The 24,301-nt window shown below is 49.4% G+C and overlaps 8 protein-coding genes across 8 annotated transcripts in view; 3 read left to right on the forward strand and 5 right to left on the reverse strand.

Annotated features, from left to right (window-relative positions):
- BU24DRAFT_480705 (uncharacterized protein) overlaps positions 1–1,340 on the reverse strand; it is a gene marked incomplete at its 5' end in the record, with an annotated part of 2,510 nt that extends 1,170 nt beyond the window's left edge. The window contains one exon of the mRNA XM_033533135.1: positions 143–1,340. Within this exon, the coding sequence (XP_033384312.1) occupies positions 143–1,340 (1,198 nt within the window). The remainder of the gene's footprint in view (positions 1–142) is intronic.
- A 308-nt stretch (positions 1,341–1,648) lies between these two features.
- BU24DRAFT_492153 (uncharacterized protein) lies at positions 1,649–5,602 on the forward strand. The gene is made up of 2 exons (XM_033533877.1): positions 1,649–1,945; positions 2,004–5,602. Exons 1-2 carry the CDS (start codon positions 1,725–1,727, stop codon positions 5,341–5,343), a joined length of 3,561 nt encoding a protein of 1,186 aa, XP_033384313.1. The 5' UTR covers positions 1,649–1,724; the 3' UTR covers positions 5,344–5,602.
- A 49-nt stretch (positions 5,603–5,651) lies between these two features.
- BU24DRAFT_422291 (uncharacterized protein) lies at positions 5,652–6,785 on the reverse strand. The gene has a single exon (XM_033527953.1). The coding sequence runs from the start codon at positions 6,638–6,640 to the stop codon at positions 5,693–5,695; it is 948 nt and encodes a 315-aa protein (XP_033384314.1). The 5' UTR covers positions 6,641–6,785; the 3' UTR covers positions 5,652–5,692.
- A 1,888-nt stretch (positions 6,786–8,673) lies between these two features.
- BU24DRAFT_189299 (FAD-binding domain-containing protein) lies at positions 8,674–10,375 on the reverse strand. Its single transcript, XM_033521693.1, has one exon. It carries the CDS (start codon positions 10,307–10,309, stop codon positions 8,816–8,818), a length of 1,494 nt encoding a protein of 497 aa, XP_033384315.1. The 5' UTR covers positions 10,310–10,375; the 3' UTR covers positions 8,674–8,815.
- Positions 10,376–12,180: 1,805 nt separating this feature from the next.
- On the forward strand, positions 12,181–13,606 carry BU24DRAFT_450596 (uncharacterized protein). The gene has a single exon (XM_033531038.1). It carries the CDS (start codon positions 12,326–12,328, stop codon positions 13,241–13,243), a length of 918 nt encoding a protein of 305 aa, XP_033384316.1. The 5' UTR covers positions 12,181–12,325; the 3' UTR covers positions 13,244–13,606.
- A 193-nt stretch (positions 13,607–13,799) lies between these two features.
- BU24DRAFT_422295 (cytochrome c1, mitochondrial precursor) lies at positions 13,800–15,575 on the forward strand. The gene is made up of 5 exons (XM_033527954.1): positions 13,800–13,931; positions 14,063–14,220; positions 14,314–14,376; positions 14,433–15,032; positions 15,086–15,575. The coding sequence occupies exons 1-5, from the start codon at positions 13,854–13,856 to the stop codon at positions 15,183–15,185; spliced, it is 999 nt and encodes a 332-aa protein (XP_033384317.1). The 5' UTR covers positions 13,800–13,853; the 3' UTR covers positions 15,186–15,575.
- Positions 15,576–15,708: 133 nt separating this feature from the next.
- On the reverse strand, positions 15,709–17,996 carry BU24DRAFT_391313 (MFS transporter-like protein; the record flags this gene model as incomplete). Its single annotated transcript, XM_033525107.1, has 6 exons — positions 17,826–17,996; positions 17,611–17,747; positions 16,648–17,544; positions 16,188–16,596; positions 15,945–16,112; positions 15,709–15,803 (listed from the first exon to the last, which is right to left on the reverse strand). The coding sequence occupies exons 1-6, from the start codon at positions 17,869–17,871 to the stop codon at positions 15,709–15,711; spliced, it is 1,752 nt and encodes a 583-aa protein (XP_033384318.1). The 5' UTR covers positions 17,872–17,996.
- A 976-nt stretch (positions 17,997–18,972) lies between these two features.
- Positions 18,973–22,041, reverse strand: BU24DRAFT_347059 (Serine/threonine-protein kinase atg1; the record flags this gene model as incomplete). Its single annotated transcript, XM_033523513.1, has 3 exons — positions 18,973–19,118; positions 19,171–21,772; positions 21,886–22,041. 3 exons carry the CDS (start codon positions 22,039–22,041, stop codon positions 18,973–18,975), a joined length of 2,904 nt encoding a protein of 967 aa, XP_033384319.1.
- Between the last annotated feature and the right edge of the window lie 2,260 nt (positions 22,042–24,301).

Raw genomic sequence — 24,301 nt, forward strand, 5'->3', positions numbered from 1 at the left:
GCCTCTCTCTGGTTAGTAGGTACTGAAGTAACGCCTCTCTCTGGTTAGTAGGTACTGAAGTAACGCCTCTCTCTGGTTAGTAGGCACTGAAGTAACGCCTCTCTCTGGTTAGTAGGCACTGAAGTAACGTCAGATGAGATACTGTTAATCTGCTCGTTCTCTTCTTTAATGTTAACTAGGCGTGAGTTGGGATTATATTCGCCTAGTCCCGCTGGAGGATGCCCAATATTCGCAGTATTGTTACGCTGATTCTCGATGGCGGATTGCATGTGATCGATCCCACGACCTGAGATTTCGAGTTGATTTTCACGGTCTGTATTGTTCATTGGAGCAAACGGGGTTGCTCTACCTTCAATGAACGATACACGCGCAGAAACTCGTTTGAGCATAGATAGGTCACCATCGTAGAGTTTCTGCAGGCTATGTGCCCATGTCTGTCGCTCTGCTTTGGACATTTCTTGTAAGAGCATTTCAATTCGAGCTAGAATTTCAGAATCAGACGCAGAGTCACCAAGATCCCTTCTGATTACCGGGTATGCATGGTATGAAAAAAGGTCGCTTGGCCGCTTGAAGTGTAGAGGAATATCGTGATCCGTTACTTGTGCTGCATCAACATCCCATCTCCGGGTCTTCGTTAGTAGTCGAGTAGGCTTCCTCCGGGAGCTTTGACTTGAACTGACCTGGCATTCACGCGCAGTCTCTTCTGTCAGTGATTGGCTGGGATTTTCTTTAGGCTTTACGGCTGCCTGCTCGTCATGTATCCATGGTGCTTCGGATTCTCGTATAGCGCCAGAAGTACCAAGCCCACACAGTTGAGGGTCACCTTTGATGCCTAAGAGTTGTTCATACGATTCCTGGACGTCGGAGATGGCTGCTATGATATTCTTTGGATCCAGAGTCTCGCTATGCAATTTGTAGCTTGCTGCGATGACTGAGTCAATGCCAGCTCGAAGTCTGTCTTCGTTCCCGAGAAGAGGCGCCATCATCCGCGCTATTTGGTAAATCATCTCTTGGTCGAAAATGGCCTGTACTCGTCGGATATTTTCTTCAGGTGCGGCTTGCTCCCTCATGTGTTTTTGGACAACGTCAATTCCTAGCTCTTTGAGGATACCATCAGGGAAGCAGGTAACGATCAAGCCTTGTATGGCCTCTCGAAGTAAATCATCGCTGGTATGAGGCGAAGAGATCACTTTGATCCTAAACGCCCAATCTGTAACATTTGGCAAATAAGTTGCTCGCCTGCTGTTTGAGTGAGGGGCATCGCTCTTGGAGCTTGTAACAATGTCAGAACCGCTGGGGGAGGCAATGCGCTTGCGCTTGCGCTTGTGGGAGTTTTCCATACTTGTTAGCCACCCCGTTGGGCCCGTGTAACAGAAAAAGGCAATTTAGAATCTCACTGATGTTCGTTCAAGAGAGAGAAGATCGACAACGCCCGCATTAGTGGTAATGTTGACATTCAGTCCAAAAGGCATCTACTGTGGATAGCCGGGCGAACTGAGAGAGAGACGTTTTGGGTGAAGGTGGACGCGAAGCGGAAGGCTATTGGGGGCTAGCGCCTTTTGCTCAACGCGCAGTCACGCGCCAAGATTTTGCGGCAGCTTGAGAAGAGCTATCACTTTTTTAACTCGGTCAACCACAAGCTCCGCATCTTCGACGGCTTCCCGCCTCCACATGATGCAGTTACGCCTTTCTAACGCAAACATTGCTGCTACGGTTCTTGAATCATGGCAGCTTCGGCAGCATCTCGGATGCGATTGACCATTGACGTTCTGCCTCTTACTGAAGAAAACTCCCATGCGCCTAGAGAATATCGTGAACTTGCAGTCGCTGCGCTGAAGGGAAGGAGATTCGCGCTGCCCGTGCAATCGGAACAAACTCTCGAAGAAGTATGGGCTCAGATTGAAGAGCGCTACAAGCGCAACTATCTTCAACCTCATGAAGCAGTGTCAGTCTCCCGCAACGCAATTCTGGGTATGCAAACGTAAGGGTTAACAGAAATGTAGCCATTTCACGATTCTGAAATTACAAGATGCCTACGAATGCGATCTTGATCTAAGTGATACCGTAGCTTCGATATACGAGGGCGAAACAGATCCACAAAAGCGACTGATCAGGGTAGTCCCCAGCTTCACCTACCGCGACTTCTCAGTTCCCATATCTTCGAATTTACGGCCCATCAGTGCCCAGAAACGTCACAGAGACGCACACGAGGAACAATCCAACAAACGAAGACGAGTTGACGGGCACTACAACGATGAGATTATACAAGACAGACCAATTCTCAGTACAGAATCAGATAATGGTGCTTTAGGCGCGAGAGACCCGAGCCCTCTTGGGCAGTCACAGAGGTCCAAGTCAAGCGCTTCTGTCATCTACGTGCAGAATTCACAAACTGGCGAGGCGATTTTTCCACCTGCCATCAAGGAGGAATCGCCTGAGCTCGGTGTTCCGACTACACGGTCGGAAAATACAGTAGATCAAGCTGCATCTGCTCGCAGGGCGACCTCAGTTATCTCCGAGATCACATCTCAACAGGATGCGAACGCAAATGGGCCACTGACACCACCCTCGAACAATGAGGAGACTGTTCAACATTCCAGCTCTCCAGAACTATTCCTAAGACCTACCAGGCCAGTCATCACTTACGGTAGTCGTCGTAATATCCGAACGGTAGATTCTGCTCAAAAATCCAGTCAACCCCAAAAGAAAACATACGATAAAAGTGCAATTTCGAAAACACCCAACACAAGAGGCAAATCTTTCAAGATACCAATGTCTTTCGACGACGAAATCGTATCCACACCTCAATCAGCCCAGAGACAGCGATCGAGTATGAATGATCAGTCTTCTGAACCCGAGGTGCAACGAGAAGACTCCGTTAGCTCTTCTGTGCTCTTATCTGGATCACCGAAACGACCCTCGCCTGGTAAGGGGGAGATTTCCGGTCGTGTGAATGGTCAATCCTCAGGCAGTGCCGTATCAAACAGCCACAATGACAATAACGCCAGTCGCGGTGTACAGGTCGTCATTCCCTCCCGGGCCAGTGCAGTCAATACACAGAAATCTGAACCTCAAAGGCCTCATCGCCCTGTGCCCAAGAATGCAAGGAAAGTTAGTGGGGAGGATCAGCTATCCACAAATGGTTCGTTGCTCTCCTCGCAAGTCACTCTTAATGATCAACTACGGGAAGTGTCACCCTTCTATGCCAGTAAGACGCTTGCCATGGTTCATCACAACGAAGACCAGAGACTCGATAAGGTTTCGACACCAAAGTCTTCAACAAAATCCAGTAATAAATCTTCCTCAAAATCAATTAGGTCATCCGGACTGCCCAAACCTTCCAAGAAGTATTACGAGATGGCAAAGCCCGAAACGCCCGTGAAACAGCAAACACCCAAACAGGCCGCTTCTCGGGCGACAATCTCGTTTGCTGCAGATACGCCTGTGGCAGCTAAGAGGCCGCGTGGGAGACCCCGAGGAAGTAAGAACAAGCGGGATTCGGACGGAGTTCCAGTGGACATTTCTTCTACCCCAGCATCGTCATGGCAAACTTTCATGAGTACAAACATGGACGCAGATACCTCTATCGCTATCACCCCTTCTAAGGTTCTCGGCGGCGAACAAGCTTCTCAGGAAATGCCCCCCCCTGGCACAAGCCTTGCTCCAAAAGCTGAGGGTTTTGTCTTTGTACAAGAATGTCCCACGTCGACACCAGTACAAAACATGTGGCAAATAGGAGACTCAAGCAATCATGTTACACCCAAAAGTCAAACCACGCGAGATTCTGCACCAAAGGCCGGCCGCCAATCACAAGTGGCACTTTCTAGTCCTAAACAGCAAAAGCACAGGTCGACGACACCATCTCAAAACAAAGAAACAGTGTCTCCCCAGTTGAAGAACCCCATGGCGGACGATGGCAAGCATACACAGAGAGCTTCTATCGATTCCCAATCAGCAAAAGCACAACACCGTAGCATTCAAATTCAAGTTCCAGAGAATGTGAGAGATCAACCTACCACAGAACCTCGCTCGGACTCGACCACGGCGCAGGGTGCTATGGGAATAGCTCAGACATTTACACCGGTCAATGGATTGTCTTCTGAAACACAAAAGACGACTACGCAAGAGACCGCACTAGATGGTTCCCCGGCGGCTGTCCCGTCATCTCCAGGGAATACAGTGGAGGATCCCATGGTTGTTTCTAGTGCCGAGTCATCCTATGAAGACGACGAGAATGAGGAAGAAGACCGTGAACATCAAGTGAGCACAGGAAGTATGAGGTCCGATAAAGTTGATTCGGACATTGACCAAATAATGAAAGAAGCTACTGTTCAAGAGGTCGCAGGTGGAGATAACCAAGAGAGCGTCACCGGTAAAGAAAACTCTGGTGAGACACAGAATGCAAGGACGGATGCGAACTCAGCGGCGCCGATAGCACGGGCACCATCTTGGAGTTTCGGAACTCTAACCCAAAGCGCGGAAGTCGATGGGAAAGACAAACCTTTGGCATACCAACCGGACGCGAGCACTCGCTCTACTTCCACATCTGCTTCTGATTTGGAGGCTGAAGAGGAGCGCGAGAATTCTCCTCCAGAGAGCGGAGTGTCATCTGCGAGATCCTCACCAGCTGCTTCACACCAGCCAGCTCGCTTCTTGAGCCGCTCTCCCACCCCGGAACAATCAGAAGGTGAAGATGAGTCCCCGGAATTTACTCCGGCACCAGAGAAAACAGCAACTGCTATTGAGGACCAAGAAGAGAGCGAAGAAAGCGAAGACAGTGACTCTAGGACGAGTAGTTCCAATAGCGAGAGTGAGCAAGATGATTCCGATGAGGACGAAACGCCAGCTGCAAATCCAGCCACGAATCTGCCCGCTATTCCACCATCCTCCCCACCGGCACTTCCTCCTCATACTGCACGGGCGAAAGCCGGCGGAGCGACGTCCGCGCCAACTCCACCTATTTCAAGCTCGCAACCTCTTCCTCTGGCTGCACGTTCCGCTGGAACGGGAGTCGCGAGATCAATACCGTCGAGCTCCCAGGGCACCCCGCATACGCCTGCTGCCCGCTCTTCACAGCTTCTCAATACGGCTCGCCGCACTCACCAATTTCCGAACATAAAACAGCAACTCCTTGCGGAACGCTCTGCCACCAAAACAGCACAGAAGGGCAAAACGTTTGACCCAAGCTCGACTAGTATGGGTAAATTAAGCAACCCAAACCTCAAGAAAAGGGCATTGGCCTTCAGCGAGGATAGCGACGAAGATAGCAGTTCTGATTCTAGCTCCAGTGACAGTGACGATCATGGAAAGGGGCCCGAGGGAGCTGGTTGTACAATTGCATGATTGAGATGATCAACATGACCGCTTCAATGTAATAATACAACTAATTTGTCCGCATTGGAGTCATGTGCAAGTTCTTGATACTTTCTATCGGTTCGCCCTCATCATGTCAGCGTTTCGGCGTTCTTGTGTTTTGGATAATACTTGACATTCGTACCTTTTCGAATGGCTACAGGAGCAAATAGGGACACTTCCAAAGGACGAAGAGTTAAGGTATTGAGTCAAAGGTGTAGATATTTGATATGCTCATGCTAATCCGGTGTGATATGAAGTTCTTTACAAACATGCAAAACTATCGATTGACAAGAATAACGCTGTCAAAGCACCCAAGCGTTGGGCCACTGCATTCTTTTTAAACTCTGCAGATACTATACTTCCATACCATGGCTCTGGGGTTTTTGGAAAAGTAGGCATCTCCGTAGTGATCGGAATTCGCACGAGTGATGGCGGCGGAATACTCCTTTCCTTTCCCTCCAAGGATAATCTCACCAATGCTCTTTGTCTCGGCTGTGATATGTCCTTTGAGCGAATCGTCGAATTTGTTCCCCTTTGTCAAAATCACATTTAGATTGACATGCTGGAGATTTGGAGCGTTGAGGTGTCCAAGAGCCGAAAAATCCACTCTCGGCACCAATCCACCGAGCACAAAAAGGCTCTGGGAGCTGACACCGAAAGTAACATTCAACTGCCCCAATCTCGGTGAATCACCTGCTAACGCTCGCAGACCTTCAAAATAGCGAGAATTGGCAACCGTGAACCCAAGTACGGCACCGACTTTCCCGTCATCCTGAATTGACATGGTGCAGTAGGCGTACTTGTCTGTCAATACTAAGGTCTTTCCATGCCAAGGATTGAGCAGGCAAGAATGGGCAGTTATTTTGGGTCTGTTATGTGGCGTGGACGGTGGTGTTGCTTTCGTTTGTAGCTTCCAATGAGATCTTCTGTGGAACTGATCGATTGCCTCCTGCATGAACTGCTTGCTGGCTTGGAACCACGGCGAACGTGGTCTCGTAGGCCGGCCTCGTCTTTTTGGATTTGTGGACTTTGGTTGGTCTTGGGGCTGTATGGGATCATCGGAATTTCGTGTCTTTGCACATTCATAGTCGACATCGAAGGTGTAGTCATTGATCTGCACTACGGAGGGAGCGGCAGTCTTCCATATCTCGTGATAGATCTGGTCCCGCAATTCTCGGGGAAGAAGGAAAAATGACGGTCTGGCAACTCTTAATCGAGTTCTTTTTGGATCGGAACCGATTCTTGTAGGCACTTCCCCACGTTTGCGTTTTGGAGCGGTCGTCATAATGGAGTGTGAGACATCAAACTAGGTTCTGGTGATCCTCCTTGGAAAACTCGAAACGAAACTCCAGGGGTGGACAGAATGAACATATGACTTGCTTAATGTCTATGAAAGATATATCCTCCCGTACTTTGAAAAATTTATCCCAACTAGCTGGGACGCAACAAAGAGCAGTATAATACGGGGTTTGAACCGTCGGGGGTAGGAGGAAACTTTATCGAGTTCAGGATGCAGGGATGAGGCGGCGCTACATCGTCGGCGACCAAATGTGCAAATTGTACATTACCCGTCTGACTGGTCGGTCAAGACTTGGGGCGCGTGGCATCCCGCATACTAGCAACTAGAAAAGGGCCGTGATGTATGTTGTACCTATGTAAGTAAGGTGGTGCGAGGTGGGAATGACGGTAGGCCTTCTCCCTTTACGTAGTTATCACTTACTATTTTCTGGTAGACCAAGTTTTCCCACGTGTAAGTGCCGACTTGGGTAGGCTATGTGCATCATAGTCTCAAGTTCTAGATGTCCATAGGGGAGATGACCCCGATGTTCTTTGTGGCTTGCGGGGGGCTTGAACCGATACACCTCCGGTAGCATCCGTGCGCAATTCTATGTATTTCAAATCTCAATCATCGATGAAAGAAAAAGTGATAAGATTCATTATCACCACGGCACTACACCATTGTTTTCCCATCTGCCAACGACTTACGGGTTATACACCGTGGAGTAAGACGTGAATGTTCCTGTTGAGTACGTCCTATGCCGAACAGATTGGCAATTATAAAGCATGCGCAATTCCGTCTCGGCGGAGGGTTACTGCTATAAGGTGGTTGTCGAATTGTTCAGAGAATAAAGAAATTAGTGACCGGGGCTGAGGGGTAGAAATCAGCCACAAAGACGTTAACCGATCAGCTTCCGCTGTTACCACTTGAACGGATCAGGTCACGCATGCTGAAATCCGAACCCGAATGTCTGTTTACGACGGCTTTGGCGTTCGCTAAAGACCAGAAACTGGCATGTGCAAAGCTTGGAAGAGAAGCCAGAAAGCCATCATGTTAACCTCCGAAGTCGAGTAATCTCCACGAATGTCTTACCCTCCAGAGGCGAAGCTTCCCAACGCCTTACTGGTCAATGTATTTTCTTTGATGAAGCAGGTTTTGAATCAGATTATTCGCCCGAGCAGGCGAATTAGACTCCACATCATCAGACAGTATTATAAAACCCATTGTTGAGTGGAGTGATCTCATATTAGACGGCGCTTCACTGCTGATGATGAAAGTGTGAGACAGTCTCAAATCCCACCAGGCATGATGAGTAGTAATTGTGTGATGCTCTCTCAATGGCTTGAAAATTCAAAAGCTAATACAAAGTGAGATTCCTAGAGGGCAGTATAAGACGACTAGAAAACTTCTAGTCAGGTAGTTGTTACTTTGGTTCTAGATGTCTAACAAGAGTTCGGTACCTGGGTTTGCTAGATGGGGCAGGGTTTGCGCGTCCGGATCGGACGAACATTGTGATGTCTATTTACGAGCTAAGCATCAGCGGCAACATAAATCCAGCACTCTGGTGGGTTGTGTGGTTCAAGGGCGGCCTGAAAATTTTGACGCTCAAATAGTTCTCTTTGTTCTCCTGATAAACTAGCCTTACATGGAGACCAAGAACTTGCGCCAATGTCTGCGTTGGCAATTAGCTTGGTCATGGACGGAGACGTTCTCCGGGATTAATTCGACCAACGGGTGCACGATCTTGCATGAATGTCTTTGTTGATTATACTCGCTTGTCGTACATTGAGCTGTTGAGACTGTTGGTAAGAGGCACGAGGTTGAGGTTGGCTATGGAGCTTATCCGACTACGGCTAGCCAGTATAAGAACAGCCAATCACAGTGCTGCCCATCACCACAGCATAGCCACTGTGTCAAGAGCGGTTGACTCATTTCACTAACAATGCGATAATGGAAGTCGATTAGTGATTCTCGCCATCCATCGATTGTGGAGGCTCATTCTATTGTGACACGATCGTTATGACAATAGTATGCAATGATATGGTAAGCTTGATCATTAATTTAACTACCTACATACAGTATACTCTGTCGACACTATGGAGACGCCACATATCATTGGAAATCACACTATATGAAACTAATTAGAGAGTGAAACCAACTGAAAAGAGCCATCAAATGGATTTATGGCCTCCATCCTCCTGTCCTATCCCTAAAGAAACCGGTTGGATCAACGCTTTCAGCGACCCTCTTTGCAAGTGCTCTGCTCTGGGGTTTAAGACGGCCGAAATAGTCCTGGCGGTAAAATCCGTAGTTCATGAACACTGGGAGGTAGGTATCAGGCAAAGTACCGTCAGCCTGCCACCCAACAACCCTGTTGCGAACACCAGAATATGTGGTCTCCATAGTATCAGCCATGCGGTTATACTCAGTCTGCGGAATAAAGCTGTAGTTCATCTCTATGATGATTTTATCGACGTCGTCATCGGCATCAATAAGATCAGGACTAAGTCTCTTTGCCTGCTCCGCAATCTTCTTGGGGAATGGTTGCCAGGCGATTGAAGCAACAATGCCAGGTACAGCCAAGGTAGTACTGGAGACATTGCGCCAGTGAGCATGGAGTGCATCCATGACCTTGACTTTGTTCTCAGCCGAAGGAAGAGGTATGGTCTCGGTAGCAATTTGTACCACAGAACCCTTGACTACCACCCAGTTGCTGAATGCCATGAGATCGGCGTATGTTCGCTCGCGACAAGTATTCAAAGTGGGGCCAACGTCCGTAAAGTTCTTGAAAAGTCCAGCTGGTGGACTTGGCCCATCATAAAAGAGAAAGATGATCCATGAATCCACAACGTTTAGGTTGGCACGCTCTGCAGTGACAATGACTGAAGCCTTGTCGTCCGTATTGTACTCTGTCCAGTCACGGACAGCTTTCAAGAGCTTTGTATCCTTGTCTGGCGTACGTAGAAAGACAAGGTTTCCGCCCCAGATGTTTGCCTGGCGGTATGCTTGAAGTCGGTAGTTGGTCACAATGCCGAAATTGTTGCCTCCTCCCTTGAGTGCTTTAAAGAAGTCGGGATATGAGTCTTTAGAGACCTTGGCTATGGTGCCGTTGGCAAGAACAACTGTGTACTCAAGCACTGAGGACGCAGCCCATCCGTATTGCGTAGACATATAGCTGAGTCCTCCACCCAAAACCAAGCCACCAACTCCTGTGTTGCCAATGCGGCCACCAACAAATGTCCATCCTGTGCCTTGCAGCTTCGCCGAGATCCCGTCAAGCCTATTTCCGGGGCCAACATCTACAATCCCGGTTGCTGGATCGAGATCGCTTTGATCAAGGTGCTCAGTGACGATCAATGGAGCCCCATCGACACTCGCAAAGCCATTGTTGGGGTTATGTCCCCCTGATTTGACGGCAAACTTTTCCGTCGAGTTGTATAGTAGTTTTACGACGGTGGAGACCTCTTCCGTGGTCTTGGGAAAAATGATGCATTCCGGCTTAAGTGCACTGCATGATGTAGACCAGTATTGGCTCTGTTCTTCCAAATAGGCGAGACTTAAGGGCCGTGTAACATTGATGTATCCCAAGGCTTCGACAGAAGAGCAAGTATCAGCGTATGCTGATCCTGCAAAGAGGACAGCTGAGATGGCTATTGCTCGTGCCAACCTCATCATGTATATCTCAACGAAATGAAGATAGAACAAGCTGCTTATCGAAAGGAAAGGCAATTAAGAATGAGAAGAGATACTGCTTTTCATGGAGCAATCACTGTCTTCTCTTATACTACTGATTCTTCTCCGAAAACAAATGACGTAGTTATCGACCCCTTGATCGTGAAAGATCAGGATACGAACTTCTCAAGAACAGCCCAGAACCTAGCAGCTATAATGGAGCCCCATGTTATCGTCAAAGGAGTTGTATTCCACCAATAGAACATAGCTGTGAAGAGCTTTTCGCCGTTAAGACACACCGAAGAACGGCCATTTGCGTTGTCAGGATACATTGAATACCAGTTGAGCTAAGCGGTGTTCTGGACCCAGCAAACGGTTTGTCTTCAAATCCAGAAACTTCCTTGTGCAGAGCCAGGAGCCATGTACTGTGGTATTGAAGTTGGTCTTGGATGCAGCCGCATATGTCATATCATTGCCCAAATGAGCTTTCAGGCACGCCTCGACAGTCGTTGTTTTCTTCGTATCTGCATGCGTCTTCATGTTGTGTAGCGTCGTGTCAGTTAGTTCTGTGTTGGGACGCGGAGCTTGTAGTCCATGTGTACCAGGTAAAGTTAAGCTGACTGCATCCCCGTGTTAGCGCACGTGTGGTGGCGTTGTCTGTGTAGACAGATTCGAGCCGGGTAAACATGCAGTATAATTATATTTCACTGTTGTCGGACGGGTACGCGCGTGATATGTACTGCTTCGCTTAATTTGACGATGGTTGTATGGAAGGGGTAAGTATAGGCTGAATCTCGAACTCTTTTCGGTAAACGATGTTGGACTCAAGAACTCGGTTCCAGTTTGGGACCACTCCACAAATAGACGAAAAGACCTTGAGATGTCGATCTTTTCTTGGTTCGTCTTCAACAACTCCTATCAAAATCTTCCGGAGAACATAAACATCAAGTTTTGGAAGAAAAGCTCCCAACTAAGACCCAGCGACAGGTCATCACCTGAGTGCCAAGAGAAGCCGCATGGTCTGAAGTTCGATGTGTAATCTAAACATGATGGAAGCGCCCTGGTCGGTCGTAGCTGCATTAAAGCAATTTTCAGCACGCCTCCTTGTCGGTGGAGTCTGCCAACCATACCTCCTCTGCAAAGTCTTCCCTTGGAACAATATTTCCACTCCGGAGGGAACGGTAATTTCGTAACTGCCGAATGAAGTGCTTCATTTGAATCATTTGAATCGATGATTATGGTCTCTTAGTAAAAGTTTGGGGAGCAGAGGATACTAGCTGAGCCAGTGATAGCGAACGATGAAAGTAAGGTGCCTATCGTCATTTCAAGGATTCAAACTGGATCCATGGAAGGAATTCAGAGTATTGAAACACGCACAGAAGATTAGTATTATCTACGAGCTTCACTGGTCCGATGAGAATCCGTAATGCGGCAGTGCTGCTGAAGGATATGAATCCCCTAGCCCACTAGAATGGCAATTCAGAGAGATGGGAAAATGACGTTTATAAAAGGGAAAGTCAATATGATTAAGTTTCTACAACTAAATGCCTATCTATCTCCCGTGCTCGCCTTTCCAAACAATATCAATACCTTCTGGGCCCTCTCTACGGCGCTCAGCCAGATTTGTCCAGCATCTGATGTGACCATACACCGCGACCAAGCCTGGGAGTACACAAAAGTTTGTGTGAAGAAGATCTGATAATTTGGCATACTGTACAAGCTATGCAGGTGCACTCCCAAAGAACTTAGCTGTCCCAAAATGGAAGAGTGAATGCCCAGTCCACGTGACCTTGCATGGATTATGTAATCTTGGCTAGTTTCAACTTGACTCCGAATAGCTAGGTACTTCCTGGGGTCCATCTACAGAGTGACTTCACGGCTCGTCTTCGCGTATCGGAAGCCTGAACTACGTGACTGTGACTTATCACAATAGTGACACATTTTGTTGCCACCCCCACGGTGTTTAAACCATCCGACCTTCGACCATACTCTTCTATAGAACCTTAAGTAGAAGTGCGAATGTTCAAGGTCTACAAACAACGCCAACAAAGCCGTAGCGGTGGGGGCAGTGATCCGACTGCAAGATCTAAGAGCAGACGTGGCGATGTTGCAGCTCCCAAATCGAGGCATACAAAGTGTACTTCGTTGGCTGTGCCTCGGACCAGATCATCAAACCACAGCTTGTTCTTCACCATTCCGAGAGAGCTCAGGAACTTAGTATACCATGAGCTCTGGAAGCAGAGTCCGACTGTATGGAAAGTTCCCTATAAACAACTACGTTTCCAGGTCGTGTACGAAAAGGGTGAAGCTGAGTATAATGGTGCACATAAACTTCCGATCTGGCTACTTACCTGTCAATGTATTCTTGCCGAAGGCCTCGACCAGCTACACTCCAGGTCCCGTTGGTCATTTGGTAGCGACAAAAAGGTCCGCACATACGCCGATCAGGGTACGAGATCACCCCTGATATGCTGCAAGGGGACCAAGGAAGTTATATTGAAACTATCATCATTGATACTCGAGCCGCCTTATGATCTCCGGGCTCGAATAGATCCGCTACTCGACAGAGATCTTCAGACCATAGCAGAAATACTTTATCAAAGTACCACAACGAGAACCTTGTGTGTGCGTTTCGGAGTATCATCAGACCTATTTTCCAAAGGAGCGACAGTTCGTCTTGATCTCGCCCGTTTGAATATTTTCAGGGATTTACCACTAGAGAAACTGGAATTTCAGGTCTACAAAACGTTTGAAATTGGAGACAATGTTGATCCTTCCTCGACAACAGCAGATGATGATGAAGAAAGGGTTGTTGATGATGAAATTTACAAAACCGCAAGTCGCCTCATGGGCGCTTCATCTTTGAAAGACGACGGTATAATACGGAATCAGTATGATAAGAATATACGAATCGTCTTTACGAGAAAAGGAATCTAAGACATGTCTGGGTTCGAAGTTGTTAGGAGACCGCCGCCTATGTACCTTACCCTAACACGAGCATCCTCGTTTGGCTCCATGCTCCAGGATCATAGGAGCTGAGAATTTTGGTAATCTGAGAGGAAATTTTCTCAATATATAACTGTTTTATGTTTAGATCTACATTTGGACAGCTATTGATATTGTGTGATCCGAAATATTATCGAGCGCCCGAATGCCGGCAATAAACAAGAAATATATTTAGCGACTTGAAGTAAAGCTGTGTAGAATATCAAAGCATCAGGGTCTTGGTTTCAAATAAGCATCTATATAGGTAAAGCCTTTACTATAACTCGTAGAGAAATGCTAAAAGCACGAAGTCGATTGAAGAATAATGTGAAATGAAGATGATGATGTGATGGATGCGGGAAGATTAGGGATGAGGGTCAGTGCATGTCGCGTGGACCAATCAAGGCTCGCTGATTCAATAAGCCAGGCCAAGTCTTAGCGCAGTCGAAGAACTTGCGAGGCAGGAGCCTCTAACCCGAACACCTGCACCACCACCACCTTCGCCAGCACCCCAATTGATCCTCTCCGCTCCTCGTAGCCTACGAGCCAGCTTCACATCAACATGTTGGCTCGATCGGCGCTGCGTACGGCGCGCTCCGCCGGCGCTGCAGCTCGCAATGCTACCAGCAAGACCGCTTCGGTACGAATCCCGTTATCCCATCAAAGTCAATGGCCTCGACGAATTGCAACAACTTCATCATGGGCATGGACATTTGGGAATTGCTTTCATCATCTCAATTGACCTCTTTGCTGACGAATTCGATTGAACAGCGTTCCGCCTCATCCTCCAGCTCAACAGCCGAGGGAGCGGCGCCCTGGACGGCAAACGCTCTCCCAGTCGGTGCCTCCGCCTTCGCCATCGGAACCGTCGCCTGGTACTACCATCTATACGGACGAAATGTCGATGCCATGACACCTGCGGAAGAAGGGTGAGTGAATTCCAGCGATGGACTGTAGATGAGGCAATATTTTTGGTCTGGGGAATTTGCGGCCGGACGGAGGCTAATGGATCTCAATTTCAGTCTACACCCGACCCAGTATCCATGGGAGCACGCAAAATGGCATAAGACATTCGATCACCAGGCGTAAGTATCCTTCATTCATGGGATATCCAGAAAGAGACACTAAGATGGGCCTACAGTCTTCGCCGTGGTTTCCAGGTCTACCAGGAAGTTTGCGCCTCTTGCCATTCGTTAGAACGTATCCCATACCGAGCACTTGTTGGCAACATCATGACCGTCGACGAGGCCAAGGCACTTGCCGAGGAGAACGAGTACGATACCGAGCCCAACGACCAGGGTGAGATCGAGAAGCGCCCCGGAAAGCTCTCTGATTATTTGCCTTCTCCCTACAAGAACGATGAGGCCGCCCGTGCCGCCAACAATGGTGCTCTGCCTCCGGATCTATCCCTCATGGTCAAGGCCAGACACGGTGGCTGCAACTACATCTTCAGCTTGTTGACCGGCTACCCTGAGGAACCTCCTGCAGGTGCTGTCGTCCAGGAAGGTCTCAACTTCAACCCCTACTTCCCCGGTACCGGAATTGCCATGGCTCGCGTCCTCTACGACGATTTGGTTGAGTACGATGACGGAACCACTGCTTCTACTTCCCAGATGGCCAAGGATGTTGTCGAGTTCTTGAACTGGGCTGCTGAGCCTGAGATGGATGACCGCAAGAAGATGGGCTGGAAGGTTCTCTCCGTCAGCGCTGTTTTGTTCGCTCTCAGCATTTGGGTCAAGAGGTAAGGATAATCTCAAAATGTGCGTGCGACGAGCCAGATTAACAACCATCCAGGTACAAGTGGGCCCCAATCAAGTCAAGGAAGATCGCCTACAACCCCCCGATCAGGAGCCCCATCCTCGACAAGCTCCCCAAGCCCAACCAGAAGTCATAGATAACCCATCAGGATTAGGGGTGGAACGGAGAGAAGATTGATGGCGAAATGTACTAGTGACTAGAAGGAGAGGGAAGTAGTGGGTTTAGCGAAGTGTGTGTCTTATACTTGTACAGTGTCAGCTACCTACTCTCAAAAGAACGAGACATAAAGATTTCTTTTTTTGGTTTTATTCGTAATCCGTGTCCCTCAATTGAGTGAGTGAACGAGTGAGTGTGCGTGTGAGAATAACAATTCCGATATTAGAAATCTTTAGAGAGTTTCTTTTAGCGTGTACATACATGTTTTGTCTCCTCAATCTTGAGATAGCACACATCACGTCTCATCGAAGTATATTTCGTGTTCATTATCACAAGGTTAGAAATTCCTCTCAATCAATTCTCAACGTATATATCGTGCACATATCTCATCAATTACAGGCCGAAAAACAAAACGCTACAAGCACATCTCACCCCCCATCATTACGATTACGAGCCGAGGCTCTTTCCCTCTGATCCACTCTTACTCGGAAAGACGATATGTGTCACCAGAAAGTCAAACGATCCGCGATCCAATCCGTAGCTCGGAAAAAGACGTTATGCCTGTAGAAGAAACTCCTGTTCTTCTTGCCGAAGATGTCTACAACCTCTGTCAGCAACCATACCTTCATTCACTCATCCATTGAATCAATCACTCAATCTCGCCACTACGAGGGCCTCCGGCAAGGAAGTGGGAGATAATGACGAAAAGGAGGAGGGATTGCTTCGGGAATGCACTCACACATGGGAACAGTCAAAAGACAAATGCCGACCTGGACGCTTGCCAGGATCATGAAGACGGGCTTTATGCGGCCTGCGATGATCCAGTCGAAGCCCTTGAACGTGAGGCCAAAGGAGAAGAGGTTCTTGAACACGAGGAGGCAGGTGAAGCCTTCGACGGACATATCTCCTGCATAGGTTTGCCGTTAGTAACCTGGCTTTCGTCTGGGGTGAGAAAGAATGAGATGGAACGCATCAGACTTACTATGCGCATCGACGATGTAAAGAGCACTGGCAACAGCACCACACACCATCCCCATGACCTCCAGCGCGAAGAAGAAGTCCGGCCAAAACCACCCATACTTGACCGCGTCGCTGGCGGTCCACCCAAAGCCGTAGAGGCCCGCGCACCCGAGCACGAGCTGCGGGACGACGAGTATCATGCGGAACTCGGGCTCGTAGACGCCGTGGTTCCAGCGGGTCAGGAGGCGGGCCGACGAGTCGGACATCAGGCCGCTCAGGATGAAGCCTAGGATCGCGCCGATGAAGGCCCCCGTGTACATGTAGCCTGTCTCGACTTCGCCGAACCAGAGGGGTGGGCCGAGCATGATTCCCGCGAGCACCACGCCGATCATGACGGTCCAGCCGATTAGGGTGCCTTGGATGAGGCAAGCCTGCGTGTTTTGGTAAGTATGCGTGCGTACGGTTCAAGTGAAGGAACATACCCATAGTATTCCTGGGTGGAGGAATAGGGGGAAGGGTCGGAGCAAGAGATGGAGGTACCGTTCGTCGGTTTTGCGGCCATTGAAAGGCATCAGACTCTGCTTCCAAGTCGCTTTCGCTGGTGGCGGCGGACGGGTGGCAGCAGTAGTCGGTTGCGGTTCTGAGGTACTGGAGGAGCCCTCCGTCTTCCCTTCTTCGACACCGATTCGATCAGTCTCACCACTTGCCGCCTCAGACCTGCTGGCCGTTGTGTCATTTAAACCCCCGTTATTCCCTTCTCTCGTGATCAAGTTTCCCATTGTATCGATATCGAATATCTCTTCCCTCCTGTAGCTCGTCTCCGGCACGAAGAAAATCAGCAAAGGCAGCATGGCCGCAGCGAATATGGCAACGAAGTAGAATGTCCACTGATAGCCCATGGTATCCGCAATCTTGCCCACCAGCACGGGCGTGAAGAAAGCGCCTCCGAACAGCGCCAGATTCGACAGCGCCATTCGTACACCCCGCTCGTGAACATGATACAGATCGCCTACGCTGGCATTGACTAGCGCTTCAAAGGGCGCAAGACCTATGCCTTGGAATATCCTCGCCCATAGAAGCGACTTGTATGACCGTCCGTTGCCCCCGCCCCATGCGCTGCTGAATATCACAATCACAGTACCAAGGAGGTATAGATGCCGTTTACCCCAGATGCGCGCGCTGGGGACGAAGAGGAAGCCTGCGAGCCCCACGCCGAGAAGATGATAGCCGGTCAAGAGCGCCATGTCCGTGAAGTTGCGCCGGAAGTATATGGCGAGGGAAACGGTATCGGCGGCCAGGAGTGGGGACAGCGTGGCCGCTATGACAGAGAGAAGGGACAGGACGAAGACGATGCAGTCCCGTTGCCATAATGGCCAGTTCTTGGTGGCATGTTAACAAGACCGTACGAAAGATGTAGTTCACGGTACATATATGCGACGACGTACGAGTGGGTCATTGGGATCATCTGAAGGCTGCGGCACGAGCAGGATTTTGCCGGTGCGGTCATATTTCAGGTTCGCATTGCGCGCTGCGTTCTGCTCTTCGTCTCTGCGTCGGTCATCTTCGAGTACCAGCGCAGTACCTTTAACAATACAATCGTCAGTTGTAGGTACTTTTCGAGTTGAGGTCGAGTACTAGCGGCAGCTAGATGGGATGGTACCTGGTACGTGCTCAAGGTGGTGGTCATCAAGGATACCGAGGCCCATTGTGAGGCAAAGACATCAAGTGCAGGAGGTTTAGGAACGAACTGAGTATGTGAGACAATGAGCCGGTCGTAGTCAGTCACATAATCATGGAATACATGTGTCGAGTCTTTAAAAGAAAAGCAATGTAGGATGTGGTAGGGAGTTGGCGCATGGCTGAGCTGAAGAAGGTTTAGCAGGATCTGGGCTGGGCCCCGGACTGGATTGGACTGGGGCTGCCGATGCGGAGACGGGAAGATTGTGTGGAGATCTTCTGGTCATCACATCTAACTTGGGTGCCAATTACCACTTAACCATCCAATCATACCCACATAGGCCGCCATGAAGATTCATCATGGGTTGGGGCATATATTCTTCCGCTTTAGGAATCCTAGCAGAGCGAAGGTCATTGGAACATATCATGCCATCCATGTGTAATGAAGTATGAATCTATCATGACATTAATCGTCATCACTATTGTACTGTAACCAAGTAATATAGGTATCGTCATCTGGCGAAGAAGCCAACCAATCCGTTTCTCTTCTCCAAATCCATGAGTTGCCAATCTAAAGGTAAAAGACAATGCATTCCTCAGTCCGTGATTGTCTGTAATAGTAAATCCAATTTGATGGTGCTCATCGAGCACACCCAGTACCACACGACGAGAAAATCCGCGGTCGCACATCCCAGGGCGCCAATACCAGCGCCCATATATAAATACCCTCATAAGCAAGGTGTGGAAAAGATAATGAATGAAATCCGACGCGCGAAGCTTTGCAAAGAGAAAAACAGAACGCCAGAATGAACCGCGACTACTATGGTATCATCTGATCATGCGCGACCCGATCGACGCCGTCCTTGAAAGTAAACATGATGGAAGAAACGCCGTATTGACAAAGTAACTCGAACCCTAGCGTTCAGGTAAATAAAAAACGATATATATGAGTGGAGAGGTGCGATAAGTCAGACCTCCCACAGTAACTCCAGCGAAATGCAATATAAAATGGTGCGCATGATGCTAATGCAATGAGAACAGACTCGATCCGATGATGTAGGTGAATAGTGAGCACGATGAAATAGGTGGAAGCAAGATGTCCACGGGCCGAGTGCACTCTATGATACCATTCACCTCGCGGTGCCTTGTGAGGAAGGCGAGCTGCGACTCGCTGGGTGGGCTGCGGGTGCACTGGTTATGGATGCTCGTTTCAATGCCTTTTGGCTTTCGATCTTTTTCTTGAGTGCTCGGTGACGGGCCTTCATACTTTCCAACACTGGCTTATATTAGTACAGGATCAACAACTTATAGTTCTTGATGCCACTTACATTTTTGGATGGACTGGCGATCTTCAGACTCGAGGCCATTGATTTCGTCACCTTCTAATCTTCGACTGGAAGATTCTTCTTCGTCTTCCAGAATAGCTTCAATCATGAGGATGGCTGTCCAGTAATTGAGGTCGCAACCGGCCAGGTCAGTTCCCACCAATTCATTGACAGCGGCGGTCCTGCTCATTTCCAGTGCTCTTTCATACATCAACTTCTCTGCTGTGACACCTGTAGTCAGAAGAATGTTCTCTGCAGAGCCTATCGTGGTGGCCGACCCGGATGCAGACGAGCGATTCTGAGGATGGCTGGGATGGTCCAATGGCAGTTGCACCTGGGCTTGCTTGAGCTTTCGTGCAACGATTTCTGATTTGATACAGCACTCATTGAAGCGATCGCGAACCCAAGAGACGACTCGATTGAGTCGATCAGTGTGTGCAGATGACCGACTGGTGGTGTCAATTGGGGAAGTATTCCTTTGGCGACGATTCCACCAAGTGCCTGCCAGGTCCATTGCCTTGTTCAAAATAGCCAGTGCCTTGACATAGAGTACAAGAGCTTCTTCGGAGATGGTGAGAATAGCATCAGCTGTGAGATCATCGTCATCATCATCATCCAGGCCATCACTACTGGGTTTCCTAGCAACACCATTTGGACCAATTCCGAGACCTTGATCACTTGGTGCAACGGGAACCAGTTGCTTGTACTTGACTTCTGCAAATCCATAGACTACATGGCTTAGCTGTGCAAGTTCCTCAGTCTTCTTAATTAGGGAAGAATCTTCGTCTTTGCTAGAGGCCTTTGCGCCGACGTCGACTAGAAGCATGCTGCTCTGTGCCGTGGGGTACGTAGGAAACGCTGCGTAACCTTGTGGAGGGGATACACCCTTCATGTTAGGTGGTGACAAGCCTAGGCCCCGAATGTTGACCATATTCATAGCTTTAGAAAGTGCAGAAGTTGCGCTCTCAAAACTAGGCCTGTATTGTCGCCGGCGCTCATAGGACCCTGTGCGTTGATGGACAGCTCCCTGCTTTTGTTGAATCTGGATTGCACGCGATGGAGCGGTTGCACCAGTGGTCGAAGTAGGCGAGCCTTGAGTTGTCTTGCGTCGCTGCATAGCACCGTCTCGAGCTGATGGTCGGTCGCGGGCATTGTGTGGGCTTGCAGCTATTTCGTCTGCCAAAGCATCAATCTCTACCCTTCTTTTCTCCACAAACACGAAACCATCATCCAGAGCAGCGTCTTGAGCAGCTCGATCTGCAGCATCCCTCATTGCGCCTGCTTCTTGCCGTTGGGGTGTACGCTCGTATTCAAGGTGATCCTTGAGTGGGAGACTTGGAGGCAACTGCTCGTCGCGGCTATAACGGCGTCCTCCAGAGACATACGGGCTTGAATTTCGGTCTTGTAAAGTAGCAGGCCTGGCGGGAGCTGTCATGACATTTGGCAACGTAGGCCGGCGCTCGCGCACGGGAGGTTCCTGCTCAATAGTAGCCAAGGGTGTATTGCTAAGCCTGCGACGGGAATCATGACGGGGAGGAGTTCCAGAGTGCTGTGGTCGTGACGATGGTCTTGAGGGAGGTGTCGTTCCGTACGGAGTCCTTTCTCGAGGTGACTGGGAGTATGGTGACTCTTGCGCACGTCGATCAGTCTCGGCTGGCATCTTCTGGACTCGCTTAGACTGTTCCATGGAAATCGACTCGGCCGCCTGCGGGAGATCTTCCTCGACGAGCCCGGGTATCTCATCGCGAATAACCGGGTCTGAGAAGAATGCCTCGTACGACATGCGCTCGAGTGGAGTGCGTTTGAGAAGTGCTCGGATGAGATTTTTCATTGCCCTAGTCGATACAATCCCTTCGATGAAACGGATTTGGTCTTTACGATCTTCAATCTTGCGTAGCAATTCCACATGGTTGTTCGCTCTAAAGGGTGGCCTGGCACACATCATCTCGAAAAGAACTGTTCCAACGGACCACAGATCAGCTTTGGCATCGTACTTCTCATAACGAAGGATTTCAGGGGCCATGTAGAGTGGCGAACCACACAGAGTCTCTGCCAACGATGTCTGTGGAAGTATTCGAGCGAACCCGAAATCGGCAATCTTGAGCATTGGCAAGGACTCCACGCCAGTAGCAGGTATGAGGGAATTAGCATCGGCGGCGAGGGGCATGCGGTCTAGCAGACCACTCTGCGAATAATACATGCTTGAAGGGTTAAGCAAGAGGTTTTGTGGTTTGAGGTCGCGATGAATGTAGTTTTTGGACCGCAAGAACTCTAGGGCGCTAGCCATCTGTTTTGCAAAGTGTCTCACAATAACTTCGTTAAGACCTCCGACTGGAGGATTTGGGTATTTTTCCATCATGCGCTGGGTCTGTGGATGATTGACGAGGTCGGCACGCTTCTTGATAAAGGACGAGAGGTCACCAAGCTCACAGAACTCCATGATGATGTGCATACGGGACGGTGCCTCCTTGCAGTCAATAAGGGCAACGATGTGAGGATGGTGCAAGGACCGCAATATCGAGATCTCGGAGACAAGGTTATCTTTGAGCTTCTTGTTGAGCTTACTCATGTTCACGGATTTGATGGCTACAGCTTGCCGTTTTTCCTGCACATTACTTGCGTTAGCATTTGTTCGTGATAAGCGTACATTATGCTCCTATTCACAGAAAGCACGCAAGGGGGAAAACTACAGGGACGAAGGAAATAATGGTGGCCTACGATGTGGATGCCTCGATAGACCTCCGCAAAGCTGCCTTTGCCAATATGATCCATGCGCTTGAACTGGCCGATGATTTCAGCGGGTTGTGAAGACGACGACTGGGCCGACGAAGTCGACCGTCGCGGCTTAAGACTCGATGGGGTTGGAGTCGCCATATTGGAGGCGCTGGACGACCAGCTTGTCTCGACTCACGCCCGCTTGACTCAGAACGGGTCCGTTCGACTACCAGCGAAGTTGTGGATACAGAGTGGCGGTTAGGATATTGTACATGAGATGGTACGGAGGTGGACGAGGTAGATATAGTAGGAAGATTGGTATAAAACGTCGGACTCGAGGCGGTTCTAGGTACGGCGTGGAGGGCAAGGTAGGTGACTGTTGGAGGATCAAGAAGGTCAGGGTCGAGGGCTAGGACGGCGGACACCAGGGTATTATTAGTTGAGGGTGTGAATGAGATATGCAGGCAGTAGCGTGGGCGTGGCCGGAGTGACGGGAGTGGAGGACTGTGCCTGGATGGGAGCTCAGGCTGGAGCTATTGCAGAGAGGACTCGGAAGAGGGTGTATGTATTGTATGTATGAATGAGTGAATGAACGAATGGAAGCGCGGGTGGTTGTGGTTGTGGTTGTGGTAGTAGTGGTAGTAGAGTCGGTTGTTGATGGAGAGAATAGGTCTGAACGAAGAAGAAAAGCTTAGCGGAAGGAACGGCAAAGGAGGAAGAAGTAGAAGAAGTAGTAGTAGGGGTGTAGTAGGGAGAGGAGAGGAGAGGAGAGAGAAAAGGAAGAGGAGTGAATGTTGTTGGTAGGGTAGGGTAGAGGTGGATGATGGTGAATGGCGGAGGGAGTGGAGGGTGGATGGCGGTGGATGATGGAGTTGTACTCTCAAGCTACGACGAGTCACAGAGCATCCCGCTAGAGGTCGGATTGGGTTTAGTGAATAGCTGACCCTCCCCCCCAGTTATTGTATGCTAGTCGTATGCACTGATGTTACGGGGGTGTGGGAGTGATAGACGATGTTCGGATGTGCTGATAGACGATAGCAGATAACGCAAGAGCCAACAATGACAATAACAACAACAGCCTGCCTACTCCCATCCAGAGCCGATGGAGATCAACTTCAGATTCCGACACCCCATACAACGAGAACGACAGCGACGACAGTAGCAGCAGTGATGGCGATGGTGGCGATGGTTATGACGACTTCCCCGTGGTATCAGAGCGATGAGTGAAAGGCGACAGTCTTCCCACCCCTCTAGGACGGATAGCTGTATAGATACGTTAGTTAGCAGGGGACAGGTGGGCAAATAAAAGGATCCGAGGAGTACTGATCAGTATGTACTCGGTATCTAGGTATCTATGTACTCTTCAAAGATTCGAAACAATAATGGGCATCCATCTTGAAGTACAGTACAGTGTATGTACATGGTACCTAGACACCTTGGTATCTATTCTACGAGTATCAGGTATCCATCTATCAATCAGCCAACAAGCCCCCGCGCGCCGCCCTGCTGTTGCCAACCCGTAGCTTGGTCTGTCTCGTGGCCTTGTTGGCCAGCACGAGTTGCGGTCTGTTGCGAGACTGGGTAGACTGCCACTGACTGCCACTGACTGGGCGGACTGGGTGGACGGGGTGGACTGGCCCCAAGTCACAGTCACAGGACCAGACCACTTCGCCATCATGACGACCCCTTGACTGTTCAATCGCACGCAATTCGTCGTGCTCACTTGCGCTTTGTGTCACCCGGGCGGCGTTGCTCTAATACCTAATAACCCCATAACTAAGCCCAAGGGAAGTCTACTTGTAATGTACATACTACATAACTAGTTACCTATGATACGGGTAAGGAAGGGTAGGGTTGAGTAGGGACCGTAGGGTGGTAGGTAGGCATGCGTTGTTGACCTCTTCCACCTGTCGCCATATCTGTCGCCATTTCTCTGACACACAGCACACGGGCTGCAGCCTCTTGTCTGAGCTTCCTCTCACCGGACTGGTAGTGGAGTATTACGGTGTAGGTAGGCATAGGCATGTATGTATGTATGAGTGGACAGACAAGGCACAATCAACAAGGCAGCCAAACATCCACGACTCGTACTCGTACCCGTAGCTTACTGGGCATTCTGTGGATGCATCGACGTTTGGAGCCGATCTCGCCGCCTTTCCAGTGATAGATCATCACCTAGCAACCACATTCTACAACCTTTAGTTTGTAATACAAATAGAAGACCATGACCTATGCGCTACGGGAACGCTACGGGGAGCACTGAGAATCGTTCATACCCACACGCTACGGAGTACACACGAGTCCTAACTACGAGTCCTACGAGTATCTTCATCATCAGTTCGTCAAACCCCGCATTCGCGCAACCACAAGAATCTTGAACCCAGTCTCGGAGTATCTGTTATTGCTCTACCAAGAGACC

This window comes from Aaosphaeria arxii, assembly GCF_010015735.1.
Source record: "Aaosphaeria arxii CBS 175.79 unplaced genomic scaffold BU24scaffold_4, whole genome shotgun sequence".
In the NCBI taxonomy this organism is placed as follows: domain Eukaryota; kingdom Fungi; phylum Ascomycota; class Dothideomycetes; order Pleosporales; genus Aaosphaeria; species Aaosphaeria arxii.

Coding starts and splice junctions, on each gene's coding strand:
- BU24DRAFT_492153 (XM_033533877.1), top strand. CDS start 1,725: ATGGCAGCTTCGGCAGCATCTCGGATGCGATTGACCATTGACGTTCTG. Junction 1,946..2,003: donor CTTCAACCTCATGAAGCAGT/GTCAGTCTCCCG, acceptor ACAGAAATGTAG/CCATTTCACGATTCTGAAAT.
- BU24DRAFT_422291 (XM_033527953.1), bottom strand. CDS start 6,640: ATGACGACCGCTCCAAAACGCAAACGTGGGGAAGTGCCTACAAGAATC.
- BU24DRAFT_189299 (XM_033521693.1), bottom strand. CDS start 10,309: ATGATGAGGTTGGCACGAGCAATAGCCATCTCAGCTGTCCTCTTTGCA.
- BU24DRAFT_450596 (XM_033531038.1), top strand. CDS start 12,326: ATGTTCAAGGTCTACAAACAACGCCAACAAAGCCGTAGCGGTGGGGGC.
- BU24DRAFT_422295 (XM_033527954.1), top strand. CDS start 13,854: ATGTTGGCTCGATCGGCGCTGCGTACGGCGCGCTCCGCCGGCGCTGCA. Junction 14,221..14,313: donor ATGACACCTGCGGAAGAAGG/GTGAGTGAATTC, acceptor TCTCAATTTCAG/TCTACACCCGACCCAGTATC. Junction 15,033..15,085: donor CTCAGCATTTGGGTCAAGAG/GTAAGGATAATC, acceptor ACAACCATCCAG/GTACAAGTGGGCCCCAATCA.